The 15,360-nt window shown below is 39.9% G+C and overlaps 1 protein-coding gene across 1 annotated transcript in view; it reads right to left on the bottom strand.

Moving 5' to 3' along the window:
• The window catches only part of DNAI1 (dynein axonemal intermediate chain 1), a 144,024-nt gene that overhangs the window by 91,753 nt on the left and 36,911 nt on the right, over nt 1–15,360 (bottom strand). The window contains exon 12 of the mRNA XM_035565893.2: nt 14,931–14,974. Within this exon, the coding sequence (XP_035421786.2) occupies nt 14,931–14,974 (44 nt within the window). The remainder of the gene's footprint in view (nt 1–14,930; nt 14,975–15,360) is intronic.

The raw sequence follows: 15,360 nt of genomic DNA, 5'->3' as shown, positions 1-15,360 counted from the left end.
CACAACAAAAATCTAATTGCTACAGATAAACTGAAATGCTGTAAAGGAAGCAAATTAACAGCAAGGAATATCAAATTAGCAAAGCTGGATCAGACCCATCACTTACCAGTGGTTTCCTAATTGTATTCCAAAGATCGGAGTGGAGCTGCAAGCTGGTCTCACAAAACGTAAAATGGCAAAAGTTGTAATTCGTCAGACCTGTACAGCCATGAACCCACTGTGATTCTTCTCAGGTCACAGAAGTCCATATATTTGGGAACCACTGCCTCTGTGTTCGTGAGGAACACTGCTTAGAGAGCTGTGCAAGACATCTTATAGACAGGAGCCACAACAGGGCTGCCAATTCCTGCAATATCGTGACTGCTGCAATAGCAGGAGGTTTTCTTCCAAGCCTCAGCTTCATTATTTAAACACAAGTTCTGCTTCTGCTTTGTTTCAGAACAAAACACTTCTAGCCCTCACGGCAATAAAAGGTTTTAAAACACCAAACACATTCTGCTCTGAAAGCACAGAAGGCAAATAAAAAGAAATCAACTCTTATCATTTGTAATAATCTCATGATTTTGAGAGCCTGCCTTGTGATCTCTGAATAATCAGACTTGGCAATACCGTACCAACCCTCAGGGAAAATTTTCCTGACTGCCAAAGAAATATTCCTTATTCCCTGAAACATGAACTCCCAATGCTTATTAGTATTGCCTTTTCCACTTCCAGTTCTTCCTGTTTTCGCACTTTCATATGTCAAATAGCTTCTTGCTGAAGACATCATAAATCCTTACACTGCACCCAAAATAGTTCAAAATACTTTATTTTTATCAAATCCAAAGACATATTTATTCCATCACTCCCTATTTCCTTAAATTGTGGCCCAGGGACCAGAATTTAGCTTATTTTGCTTTAAGGGGAGCTACTGAAAGAAACAACTATTAGTTATTATACTTGTCAAGTTACTACATAAAAATAGATTTTTTTTTTCCCTATAGTGGTTTCTAACAACATTATTTACATATGTGGTCTTGCCTTTAAGGGTCATTGTGGCGTGCAGTGCAGCGAGGGGCAGCTAAAGCCACAGACAGAAGTTACATAGAGGATTTTTTGCTTTCTTTATGCTGTTTTTGTGTTGCTAGTTTTCTGCACTACAATGTCACCCCAGGGTTTACATGCATGCTGCTCATGCTGATTCATACAGCGGTGCTGTATAACTTACATTCCCTGCATAGATTCTTCTACAGTGCCCACAATTCTGGTATGAGAGCAACTAAGTTCAAGAAACAAAGCAACTAAAGTGGAAGTTCAGTTAATAACTAGTCCATTTGGCCAGCACAGTCCCAACAGTTACACCACTGCTAATAATGTCTGTACAGAAGGTCTGATCACAAACTCTGCAGACCTCACAGCTTGAGATTTATCTTTTCTCCACCAGGATTACAGAGAAGATAGACAATTTCATCACAACACATGGATATGAAATTATTGTCACAATATAAAATAATATAACACAAACAAACTGATTGAAGCAGCATATTCAAGGGTACTTAAGCATTACCGCTGAAACACATCAAAATTTATTTCAAGCTGGTACATCCACCGCATCTCAGCCACACACTGATGTGCTCATTAAGAATTCCTGCAGCACCTTCCACATTACAGGACTGAAACAAGGATGTTTTTTTGTAGCATAAAAAAGAAAAGAAACCCATGCAGAAAAAAACCCTCTTTTGCCCTCAGGGAAACGCTTGCTGAACGGCAGACTACACACAAGGATCCACCATTAAAGTGACTCCTTAGCTTGAAAGACTTCAAATGCAGTTGAAAAATGCATACCACCTGATCATACCCAAGCCTGCAACAGTTAACATTAAGAAAAAAAAAAAAAAGAAAGAAAAAAACTGTAACAGAATTCAGTACAAACGATTTGTATGACCATGGAATTTTTCAACACCAACACTTAACTTCAGAGGCTGCATTCCAATCGTCATGAAAAATCTTTTCACAATTGCTCTATCTTCCTATTAATAATTTTGAAACTTCTGAGCTTTAATAATACCGAGTTGGTTAACCACAGTAAGCTATGCATTAGGCATTAAATAATCTCATCAAGTCAGCAGCATTCCTTATCCACGTGGCTGATTTCACAACCACAGTTGCACCTGGAAAGAGGAAATCTCTGGAAATCATTGGATCCAGAGCCTTTTCCTGGCAGCCAACCACAGCAAATCCACAGCATAAGAAACTCTCTTAGACAACTAGATGTGCCTGCACTGGCCTTACATAGCTCCTATGCCTCCTTGGCTTTTGTCATCCCTGATATACTTATGGAATGCTATGGAGGCTAAACAGATCAGTTAATTTAATCTTCTCTTGTATGGAGGCTCTGGAATTCTTCAGAAGAAAGTGCCATATAAATCTGGTTTACTGTCAGGTGAAAGGATTTTACAAATACCCATCCTTTGTGAATCTACACATTTGTCCATCTCCACTGTGAAGTCCTAATGCATAGAATTAATTCAAGATTAATGCATAGAATTAATTCAAGATTGGATCTTTATATTTTTGCTACCATTCTCTCTCTGACAGAACAGGAAGCACTCAGGTTAAGAAAGCTGCTTTATGGCCCATGGAAAGGTGTTGGCAATGAAAAATAAAGCTAGAAGAAGTAAACCAATTCCTTCAAGCTACAACTTAATACGGAAAAATAGTTAAGTTTCTGTCGTAAGTAAAATTGTTTTGACGAAGTTATATTGGCTTGTGTTTTATGCAGATTATACTTTGTTAATTATCTACCTAAATGTTGGGTTATTGGAGGAACAGAATACATGTCAGGATGTTCCCTAAGGGATGCGGAGTCATTACCCAAGCACCATAACGCAGCCACCAGTGCAGGGGCCTCAGCAGCCCTTGAGCGGTGATGCTGCTGAGGGTGGTCAGGGCCACTAAAGCCTGTTATTGCCCAGGGACTTGACAATATCTTTGTTACTTAGAATAGAGTGTGAGTAAAAAACTTGACTCCAGGACTCTTGTTATGGAAAATTCAAGCTATGTTAATAATATAACCTTAGTATTTAGCAAGGAGGGGAAATACGAAAGTAAACAAATACTGTTGGGCTTATAGAGCACAGGAATAAGAACACCTATATTCCAGAGACAGAATCTTTAAAGTACATGGAGCATAAAATGACACTTTTAAGAGAGTGTATAGAGCTGTTTTGCCTCTCCGCAACATCTGTACATTGTCTCCTGCCAAGTCAAGGGGTCTCTCAGTATCAAAGGGAGGAAAGTCCTTTAGCCAATCTTCATTATGATACTGTCACCTTACCATCAATAGCAAAGAGAGTTAACCCATCTCTGCTTGGTTTCTCTTGTGCAAATGCTAAAAAGGAATTCCCACAGTAACCTACATGTAGCTGTTTTCAGGGATAAAGCTAAGATATGGAAAGAGTCAGCCTGGCATTATCAAACAGGTAAGACTCTATGGCATAAAAATGTTTAATCTCCTGTGGACTAAAATGCATTAATCAAACCAAATGGGCTAGACAGGGAGGCAAGTGGATAGAAGTTAATGGCCTGCAATGCACCAGAGACACAACAGGACGGCTGAGCAGTTCCTTTGATCCCCAGGCTCTAAAAAAACCTCTTAAAACATCGTTTTCCCCAAACACATGAACAGAGCTCTTTATTATTTCGTGCTTAACAAAATGCTACAGCAAAACACTACATTATGAGTTGACTTAAAATTAAATGAATCAAAAGGTTAAGGCTAGAAAAAAAATAAGCAAAGCTCACAGTATTTAAATTACAAACCAGTAATTAAGTCACCAACTGAAATTAATATTTCATATGATCCACTTAATGTATTACATTTATTAGGTTATATTTACTAACAGAGTTGACAGTATAATAGGTACTGTCAATTTTATACTCCTAGAGAATGTATGTGTGGTAAGAAATATTTGGTATTTGGAAAACAGATTCAAAAGTGTTGTAATTTTCAGTGTAATTATGTCTAATTGCCCACAGTTAGTTATCTCAATACAACGGATGCATGATGGCTTAAGTTTCTAACATTGGTTCCACTAGGGAGGTTTTTCAAAGACCTCCAGACCGTGGAGGAGGATACAGATTTTTTTCCTGTGAACTGTAAAGTCTCTAACATGAGACGGTGCAGAAAGCAGCCTCTAAAAAGGCTAGAAGACCAAATAAATCAGAATCCTGGAAAACAAAAGACATGAAGAACTTATGATTTTCTACAGTAAGCCTTGTTTTAAAGAAAATAAAGAAATAAATAAATAAAAACATTGGTGCCACAGAGCAAAACTTACAGACAAGTATCACACGTTTAAATTATCCACATTTTAAAATTTCCATAGATTGTGAATTTACCATGTGACAAAACTAATTGTTCTCAATTACCCATCTGCTATTAAAATAACATACTTTGGCCTGAATTCACACAGCTCCAATTTTTCTTTGATCTTGTAACACCATTTGTCTGGGAGATTAAAGATCCCTTTGTTACATGATCTGTCTGCCCAATATAAAGACTTAACACACCATGATACAACTACCTAATAAGCTTTCCTTTGACAAGCTGAACAAACTGATCTCCTTGACTCTGTTTCCCAGGTCAGTCCTCCTGTTTGTCATCCTCCCTGGTATGTCAAAACCAGAAGTGAGCATGCCTTTCCACAGGGATCACTCCAGCACTAAATACCAAAGCCTCTCAGTTCCTTTGCCTTTAAGCCTCTCAGTTCCTTTGCAAAATTTGCCTTTCTGCAGAGCCCAGGATCTCAGAGGCCATTCTTAGCTCAGTTCAGCCCTCAGGTTTCATCACTGCAGTTCTTAAGCCTTTTTTTTAAAAAAAAAAAAAAAAAATCACTGCTCCTGAAGATCACTGCCCCCATATGGATATATGTCTGGAATTTCTCCACACATATGCTTGGACAGGGTGATTTCCTGTACTCACCTACCAAGGGATTTAAATCACTCTGCGTATTTGATCTGATTGTTCCATTCTTACCACGTCCCAGATAATTGCCTCATCAAAACATCTTATCAGCAGTGATTTTCTGTTTACTTCTTCCTCGTGGATGAAAACGTAGATTAGCATAAGACCTAGTTATTAATAACTTTTGATATGTTTGCCTCAGAGGCATCTAAAAGCCATGTTTTGTTTCTTGTTTATTCTTTCTCAACAGCCTCTTTTAATTAGTTACAATCTAGTCATGGAAAAACTTACAGCTATTAAAAAGTCACATAGCACACCCAGCACTCATAAATTAATACAGAGGAGACCCATGTCCTCCAGGGTCTTCATTTTTGGTTATGGATGTACTGAGTGTCCCTAAAAATGTTCTTCTGCAATTCAAAAACAAGACTCACATATTTTCTTTTAATTTTCTTTCTTTGCTTATTTGGTTGTATTTGTTTTCTGCATTGTAATATTCCCTTCCAGTAGCAATTTCACATATTACTTAGTGGGTCTTCTGCCTGCCTGCTATAACAAATATAATCAACTAAAATAATTAGCAACTAAGCAACCACTATGTTCTAATTTTGTTATTGTCTCATTTTTCTTTCTCAACAGAAGTTTTAATATATCACTAGTAAACCAACTACCACTAATAACTGGCATCATCAGCATGGTGAAAGTCTTTCAACTTTCAACTTTCAAACTTTCTTTCAATTTTCAAAATATCAAGTACAAATATCCAGAATGTCAATAAACAACACCTTCACAGCTCAGCCACCTTGTTGGCACAACACAGCTATCAAAACTGTTACCAAAAAGTCAGAGTGATCTTCCTGGATCTTTGAACTCTGAAGTCATATTTAATTTTAGCAACTTTAGATCAGTGCTGAGCACAAGCCTCTGAGTGACATGGAGACATTTTCCCAAAGCTGGGATCTGTTATGTCATTTTAGCGCGTTACACAAATATAGGCCAAATAGCAAATTGAATCCAGACTTCAATATCAATCTCCCTTTGAGGTATGTGCATGCAACCGTGGGCCACATGAATCTCTATCAGCCTTTAGTGCTAATGTATTCAGGGTGGTATTAGAAAACTCCTGTAGCTTTACTGGGGTTTTCGCAAGGCCAAAGCTGCCTGCTGGTCCCAGTCCAGCACAGAGGTCATTATGCGGTGGGGGAGCCAGCCCCACTGCAGTCCCCACACGTGAATCGTGTGCACACAGCCTTAGGCAAGACAAGGAATTTCATTTAACCAGTCCAAAATGTTTTTTCTCTCTGACAAGGTCTTTAATCTCAGTATTCTCAATACAAAAATAAAGTTATGTAGCTTAGAGAAAGATTAGCAGGAAAACTCCGCTCCCAGCATTCTTCTGTGTCTGTTCTGGGAACATGATTTAAATATATATACATCCCCAAAGTCACCTGGAAGAGACTTTTCGTGACCTGGTTCAGAGATCTGAATTTCTTGGGCAGCATTCGATCGTCTTAGTGCTTTTACTTAAAGCTCATTGGTTGGTCATTCATCAGAAACTACCAAATGTAATATAGCAGCTTGTTATGTAAATCCAGCCCAGACTACCTTCCACATGCCGCATCACAATCTTTAAATTTGACACAGCAGAGAGGAAAATTATCCATAAACACCTGGTACAATTTCTAACACTGACTCTCCTTAACCACACGGCCTGCACTGCCAAATTGGAGTTTTCAGACTTGCAGGGTTCTCTTTCTCAAACACACACTTCTGTACTTGTCACAATGATTGCTCTCAATCATGCCAGCAATTACACTGCATTCATTAAGTAGGACTAAGTTTAGTCCTCAAACCCATGTTTTAAATAAAAGTACTATCTTTCACAGAGTCAGACTAATAACTTTTTGAAATATGTCTCAGTTCCGTTTTTATGACTTTCTAATACTAATAATTCTGGGAATTTCAGAGAGCTGGTCTTCCTAAGTTGTGGATACTTTCATAATCTGACTGAGATCTTGTAGAAAACTTCAAGGTTTTATCTACATTTCAAGATCAGATTAAGCATTATAGCAAGTAGTTAAAACAAATTAAGCATCACAGGACTAATCTATATGCAGTGAGATTCTTTCAGTGCAAGTCCCAGTCCTCCTGCCTGAATTATCTCCTCTATTACTTAGGTCTCCAGATCTATGGAGAGGGTAAATGTCTTGTCAAAGCTGCCATCCCTTCTGTCAGGATGACTGATGAACTAACTGTGCTGACAAGAATATATCTGTGTATTCCCTCAGCATTCAGTTAAGTACATCATAACATTTCATTTTAAAACGTGTCTATGATATGGAATTAGCAGAGCACATACTAGAAGGATTAAAAACTGGTTCACTGTCAAGGCCTAAAGTAGAGCTGTAGACAGAAATAAATAGGGATGCTTTCTAGTGCCGATTTACAGGCATCATTTCTTGGTCCTGCACTGCTGATGTTTTTATTTTAATCTAAATTCTGATATAAACCATTTGCTGAGAGAGTCTGAAGATGACACAACAGCGGGTGACACAGAAATGATGAAAAAGGCAGCTACTCTTACAGCATGCTCTTAGTTACAGTATCTTATTAGTTAAATGGGCACCACTGCATGTGCCATTTCCATACACCCATAGCACATTTGGGAATACAAGTTACACCAAGGATGGGAAGCTACAATTTGGAAAGCAAAATCTCAAAGACCCATGCCAGTTGTTTTGGATAACCATTACCACGAGCTGTGACTACACAGCGGCTAGGTCTAAAACTGGGAGGACTACCCAAGGAGGCAAAGTTCTGATCTCTGTATGAAGCACGCATAAGAGAGAAACTAGGTCAGTATGTCTGGTTATGGTGCTTGCCCTCAAGAAGAATGGGGATGTTTTCTTGAAAGGTTAGAGAAAGTCCACTAATAGTAACACAGCTTATAGAAAACAGACCTTGAGTAGAGCATAATGAGTTCAGTCTAAAAAAAGAGAAAAATGAGAGAATGTTTCATCAATGCATACCGGCATTTACCCATGGAGAAGGGAGTTGCTGGAAAGGCTTTTTGAGCTTGCAGACAAGACAATAATGAGTTTCAATGGTTAAAAAATTAAATTAGATAAATTTAACCTTGAAATGAGACACCATTTACCAGGAGGCAGACCAAATCAAAGATGGAACAGTATGAGGGGGATGAGGGATGTAAAGATCTCACCAGTTTGAGATGGAAATTGAGCATCATTCTAAAACATATGCTTTGACCCAGCTTTTAAGATAAATCTTCCAGCCAGCATGTGAATGTAGGATGGGATCCAGCCCCATAGCCCATTACTTTCTTTCTTGACTCCAAGAAAAATGTCACACTCACCCTGCTCAAACAGCTGTAGGCTTGCCTTAGGAGAATTATGATCAGAGCTTAGGCTTCGATTCTTTGATTGCTCTTTTGCCAGGATCAGGAAAGAATGTTTACCTGATATCTACCCTGGCTCCTGGACTTATGTTTTCTGAAAGTTAATCTTAGTCAACAGACGGTCCATAACTGAAAAGAAGGTGCAAGGCAGGGCAGGGCACAACTCTGAAATGGTACCATGAGTCCTTCCTGATGCCTGGTGTAAGCATTTTGCTTGTATGTTCGGGATCCTACACTCTGTCAGAGAATATCTGCCCTACCTCTTCCAAGGCTGGAAGGTTTCAACGTGTAAGGTTTTCAACAGCATCTTGAGGTAAGAATCACAGTGTGAAACCACAAGGGTATAGGGTGCCTAACGAATTCCCTTCCCTTGGAAGAACCTGGAAGCAGGCTACCTTGGCTTCCACTACTCAGTGATTTGTGCCTCTCGAATTAATATTTGGAAGACGCTAGAAAACTAAGTATTTGGCCTAGCAGAAGCCTTTGGGACTTGGAACAGGCTCTGCATGAACCTAATTGTTGTGTAACATGAAGCTGATTTTAATTTTCATGAAATCTTTGGAGTGAACAGTGCATTGGGAATCCTCCACTAATTACTGTTTCCACAGTTTGCTTTCTAGAGGGGATCCAGGCTTCTTGCACAAAAAGAGAGAAAGAGAACGGCATACTTCCAAAGACACTCTCTTAGACCCTGCAGGATGACTTTTACCCTCCAGAAGCGAGCAAGTTTTGTTACCAGTCATTTTCTCTATTCTAAGCTCCTATTTTAAAGTCTTGATTCTGCAAATCAGCAGTTATGGTGTGTAGTCATGGATTTTCCATTCAGTTGTCTGTGTAAGATCAGACCCTTGCAGAGAAGCTGTCTGAAAGGCAAGAGAAGCAGGTTCCTTGACCATGTCAATCTTACTTTACATTCATCCTGCTAACTTGTATTCACTACCTTCCCTGGAGAGAAAGTTTCTCAGTGTTACTGTGGAGCTAACTCCTTGAGGAGCTTCACTTCATCCTTAAGTGATAAGTGCTCATGGAGCACTGAGGAAGAATAGGTTCAATTGACTTGGAAGAGTGGAAGATCTGCTGCGAGACGAAGCCTCCAGCTGTGTAAGCAATGCCTACAAAGCATAGGAGTGAAGCTGCAGTACCTTGCTGTTAAAGCCACCTGCATCATTTTCTCCTCTCCCTGTTCTCTCTGAAGCGCTCTGAGCATGTCCCGTTGGGGAATATCCTTATTGCAATGCCCATCCATCAGTGCCAGTCAGTAGCAGGCGGTAAAGGAAAGACTATCCATGTTCTGGGTGCAAGCCTGTACTCCTCACTCATCCTTGTGACTGAAAAGTTACATCTGTGGAGTGCAAAGAAATAGCAGGAGAAAGTACATTGGCCAGGAAGATACTGCTTTTCTTTACTCACCTCATGTACTGACAGACGAAGCTGCACATAAAAAGCCATCTCTGAATGCTGTCAGAGGCACTCTTGCTTGTGAAACATGAATTGAGGTGACTACTAAGGCCTGGACTTGTAGTGCTCCCATGAGCAAGGCAAAACACAAGCCCTACACCCATCACAGCCCTCTGAACCCTGTACTGCAGGCTGTCAATTTAGCCAGAAATCCAGTGATCTCATTTATGCAAAAAACAAAACCAGAAAGACAGCTCCTCCTGATGGGAATAAAAATTAATTCTAGCCAGGCAGCAAAGAACCTGAATTGCAAATTATGATGACAATAATTCCTTGTTCAGAGGGGACTGTCTCATGCCAAAGATATGCCATTAGCATCAGAAACCCCATCCAAGTAAATCACTCTTGAAACCTTCAGAAATAAGATACAAAAGCAAGCAAGAGGCTAGGGCCCTCTTTGTAAAGAATCCATCATGATGGAGTGAAATGGACCCACAGAAAACAAGGGACCTTTTGTTTCCAAAAGTATGCTTTGGGCAGCAGGACAAACAGTGTAGCTAGCATCCTGGCAGTGCTGCAAAATGCATGTTGCACAAAAGACTGGTGATGTAATTATGGTCACCACAGATTCAAAGATCTGGGTTCTGCTTCTGGCTCTACCCCAGCCCCTGTGTGACTACGGAGCTATTTGCTCTAGGCAGGATTCATCTCTCCTCACTTTAGCCATCTAAGAGACAGGCATCTAGTCTAAGTGCTCTGCCTAGGCTCATTCTACAGTCTATGGGAGAGATGACCACTTCTAGGAGAGCTACTTAGCTTCTTTCTTGGACACCACCCTTAGGGCAGGACAGATGGCCTCTGGATGTGCTGATCTCTCACCACTGACTAAAGAGGAAGCTCCTAGCTCTCAGCTGGCTGAGATGAAACTCTGCCCTCTGTGTCTGCTATGAAAATGAGATAAGAAATCTTCTGGACCTCTGACCCATCTAGATTGCAAGCCACTTAAGGTCCACCTTCCTCTACATCTGCACGTTGCATTTGGCACAATGTACACCGGCAGCATCCAGTATCCTTAGCGTCCTATATGCACTTGACATCTAACACAAACAGCAAACACTTTTGCACAGCCCACAAAGTACAGATGTCAGCGTCTTGCCTAGCGTAGGAAGTTAGAACAATTGTCAGAACAGGCTGAGTCGGGAGGTTACCATCGCTGAGCTTGTATCTCCTCTTCTGCGTCTGGGTGGCAGGGCAATGGGAAGGCCCTGCCTAACTCCTGCACTCTGAGCACAACAAGATTTTGTTCTGCATGTACAAGATGAGAAATATCCTGAGCATTTCTTGACATGCCTTCTTTTACAAAGACTGATCCTAATCTGCTCTTTAGAATACCTGCTGCCTGCCTGTACTGAAGAAATTGCCAGGCCAATTTATGTTTCTCAGCAAACTAATAGGAGCTTTTCTTGGGCCCAGATGGAATTAACTTCAAGAGAAAAGTGTCATTTTAAGAGAAAAATGAAATGCTGCAATACTGCACACAGAATGCAATCCTTACTAGTATAAATGAAGACAACCCAGCTGGTTTTATTGTTAGATCACAGAGAAATACGTAAGAACTGCTATTTGGGACCACACCAAAGGCTCCTGTAGCCAAGTGTCTTCTCTCCAAGAGTACAAAGTAGCAACTGCTTAAAGAGCACAATGAATCACAGAGAATATGTCTGTCCACTTGTACATCCTCAGAGTTTCCAGAAACTTGCAGTTATGAACTTACTGAATCAGAGAACTTGTCCTTGGTAATCGCCAGCAGCAAACTGCCCTTCTGTAAATTGATCTTTAGATTCCATGTATATCCTTGTCCTCCAGAGCACAGAGGACAAGAAGAAAAGGTCCACAATTTCATTACGTATCATATTATTCTATTTTAAATTTGCATCAGTCCTGCAGCTCAATAATTTCATAAGGTCTTTCTCATCCTTGTGTTACAGGCAATAATGAACATTCGACACCTTTTCACTGTCTTCTTGCCATTCAGGATTCTATAAAGCCATATCAAATCCCCTCTCCCTTATCTATTATAAGAGTCCTAGTCTGTTTATGCTCTCTGATAGTAAAGTCATCATATATATCTCTGATCATTCTTGTTGCCTTTTTCTGGACCTTTTTCCATATTCCCACAGCCTAACGCATTCTTCTTCAGAGTTCAAAACCAGAAAGGCATACAGTAATCAAGATGTCAATATATCACAGATCTTGTCTTGTTCTCTTTATTTTTCTATTGTTGTTTCTACTGTTCCTTTATATGTAGCTATTTTGTTTCTACTGTATCCAGAAGTTTTGTTTTATTTCTCTTTCATAATTCCCATCAGCTTTTGATCTGCCTTTTTGACTCCTGCTGAGCACTACCGAATGTTTGAAAAGAAACACCTACAATGACCTCAAGACTACTTTCCTGAATAACAGCAATTTCCTTTGAGCCCAGTGCTGAGCTTTTTATTCCACATGCATTACATTTCTCAACACTCAGTTTCACTAGTCATTTTATCACAGTTGAGATCCTTCAGCATCCACTCAAAAAAGGTGTATCCTTAAAATAAACACCAAACAACTTGCCTTATTAGTTCCGAATATTCACAACAAACTATAACTTTTCCAGCCTGAAGAATGGTAGCAAAAAATGTCCACCTGTAATATGCAAGCAGACACAGAGCAACCGAAATGGCTGGTGGGCAAAGATGTTCCTATTGACAAGGTCCTCTCTCTGGCTCCCCTACTCTCTGTCCTCCATAAAGAACTCCAGGAGTTGTAGTGCTTAGGGTAAAAATTTCAGTTACTAATCCTGCTATATGCAGTTCTCAAATGCTGGTTACCTGTAGCCCCATGACTGATTTCAAACCAGACAAAGGATTATTAGTGCTCTACAGCAGAGTCAGGTTTTACTTAAAAAAATAAATACTAACACTCAGAGAAGAAGGACAGTTCTTCTGCTAGAAATAATGGGGACACTGAGCTGGTCAAAACACCTGGTCCTTCTCACAAATTATGAGTACCATTCTGTAGCCTACCCTTTTCTTGAAGCAAGGAGAAGGCTCTGCTTCCTTTGCAATACTGTTCTTTTCTCAGCCCCTCTCTGCTTCATTTCAGAATAAATGGTAAGCCAGGTGGGGACATCTTCCCCAGGAGCAGATGCCCTGGAGGGCAGGTAGGGTACTGCTGTGGCATTCATTTAGCTCTGAGAAAAAAAAAAAACACAACAGTGGAGACTTGAAATAGTTTGGGATTTTGGTAGTTCTTCTGTATTCATTTTAACTAACATCACCCATCTTAAGCAAAGTTAGTTAGTCACCATTCACTACATGAAAATGTCAGCAATGTGACTGAACATGGACTACATAGTGGGAAAGACTAGAGTCCTAGCAAGTCCCAGAGGCACTTCACAATGACCTCAGAAGTTTACAGAGTACCCTGCTGAAAAGATAAAATTGAGGAGCCTACACTTCCTGCTTCAGAAAGACCTGTGTGAGAAAGACCTCATGAAAACTTGTCTCACAACTGCTCTCCTTCCTTTAGGATTTTGAGACAAGGAACAAGGTAAAGGATGTTGGTTTTGCAGGTTTTAGCTAATACAGCTGTATGTTGTATATTAACCAGAAGGACAGGACTGAGACGGAGAGTATGTTGTATATTGACCGTAAGGACAGGACGACCCTAAAGATAAGGGAGAAAAAGACAGCATACACACAGATAATAGAACCAGCAAAAACAGGCTTGGACTGCTGAAGTCTGTCAAAAAAAAAAAGGACGGGTCAGAAGTTTAGCGGTGAAGAAGACTTCTGGCCTTCACCAAAAGACCACCAGAGTACACCCCAATGACCACCTAAGGACTCCAGTACACATGCAAACAGGGGCAGGAACCTATGTTAATAATTCTTCAGAGACCTAATGAATACGCAAGAGACTTACAGGAAATGAAATGAACGTGCATATATCCCATTAATAGAAGCACACTGCCAGTAACCCTGTGTGTGTGTGTTAGGCACGATCCCCCGCACACCCAGCACCATAATAAAGAATACTTGCTTAATAACTTTGGTTATTAAGTTTTCACCACGTCTGCGAAGCAATGGTGCTGGGGGGATCTACTAGAATGCTGTCCCTTCCCTAAGAAGCTATTCATTATAGTCAGCACTTTGGGTAGAGCTAGAAAAGAGAAGCGAGTGGAAGAATGGAAGAGAGAAAGTTTATTCACAGTGACTTAACTATTCTGTCTAGGCAGGAGTAAAGGGGAGATGTGAAGAAAAGAATTCAGAATACAGCAGTCAATTTGTCTGTAGCAATAAGAGACACTGAACAGGAGGAAAAGCAAGGTTGTTGATATGATTCCCATGTTGTAAAATGAAAAACAAAACAAACAAACAAAAACAACAACAAATCAAACAGAAAACAACCCAAAGATAAATTGAGCAGGTAGATGTAAGGCAAACAGCAAAACAGCACAAAAATGGTGAGAAAATATCAACTTGTTAGAATTCTTTTCTATTTCCTGAATGTGAGAGCAATAATACTGGATAGAAATTACAATGGATTAACACAGGAAAATCTGAACCAGAGATGTCCATAGCTGCTCATAATTATCACATATCTAATCCCAGACACTACAGCAGGGGAGGTGCCTTTTCACAACATACAGGCCTGATGTGCCCTAATGGAGAGCTTGTCTTCCGAGACATCCCTAGAAGATGTCCCCCTACAAGAGAACAATGAGTTTACATTTAGAGAAGTATTTCACCATTAGCTTCTGGAAAAACGTCTGGTCTTTCAGCAATCAGAAGAGTGGCAACAGGGAAATGCCAATCACAGACCATCAGGTTAAAAAAAAAAGAATTAAGTGGTGCTTCTAGAGGTAAGTCCTTGACCAAAGGGAGAGTCAGCACTTTCATAAACCAGAAGCCTTGGCTAACATTGCCTACGCCTATTTATTTGTGGAAGGACGTTCATGTCAAAGAACGTAAAGGTGTAATTCCTATCTTGAGATAAATCTTAATTTACAGCTATGAAATCAGGTGAGTCTTTTCTATGAGAAGCAATCTGTGCAGTATAATATGATTTAATCTCAATGCACCAGTTTAATATTTTAAATCCCTCAATGATACTTCTGCATTTATTACTTACAAGAGCCGTATCCCACTGCAAATAGGTCCTTGTACTTTGGATTCCTGTAATGAGAAAATTCATATAAGTTTTCATTTATTATTAACCATATTCTTCCACAGAAATGCACAGTGTTTCACACATTAACATCAAAGCCCATTCCCACAGGATTACATACAGTCTAAAGGCTTGACCCTTTGAATATATGCACTAGTAAAGTTCACGTATGAGTAATTCTTCCGGACTCAATATGCATACAAGAAACAGAACATCTGAAGACCACAGCAGTAGATGAAAAGGATAAAAATGGCAAAGACTGAGATACAACGTCAATCTCCATCACTTCTTTGCCTGTGCACTTCATGATCATGTAATCTTCACTTCTAAAAATGCTGTCTTTGAGGAAAGGAAAAAGGCAGTAATGTGGTGGTATCCATCTTTCAGAAGCAAG

The sequence above is a fragment of the Cygnus atratus genome, chromosome Z, assembly GCF_013377495.2.
Source record: "Cygnus atratus isolate AKBS03 ecotype Queensland, Australia chromosome Z, CAtr_DNAZoo_HiC_assembly, whole genome shotgun sequence".
NCBI classification, from domain to species: Eukaryota; Metazoa; Chordata; class Aves; order Anseriformes; family Anatidae; genus Cygnus; species Cygnus atratus.
Note: the sequence above shows the minus strand (reverse complement) of the source record. Positions and strands in the feature narration are given on the sequence as shown.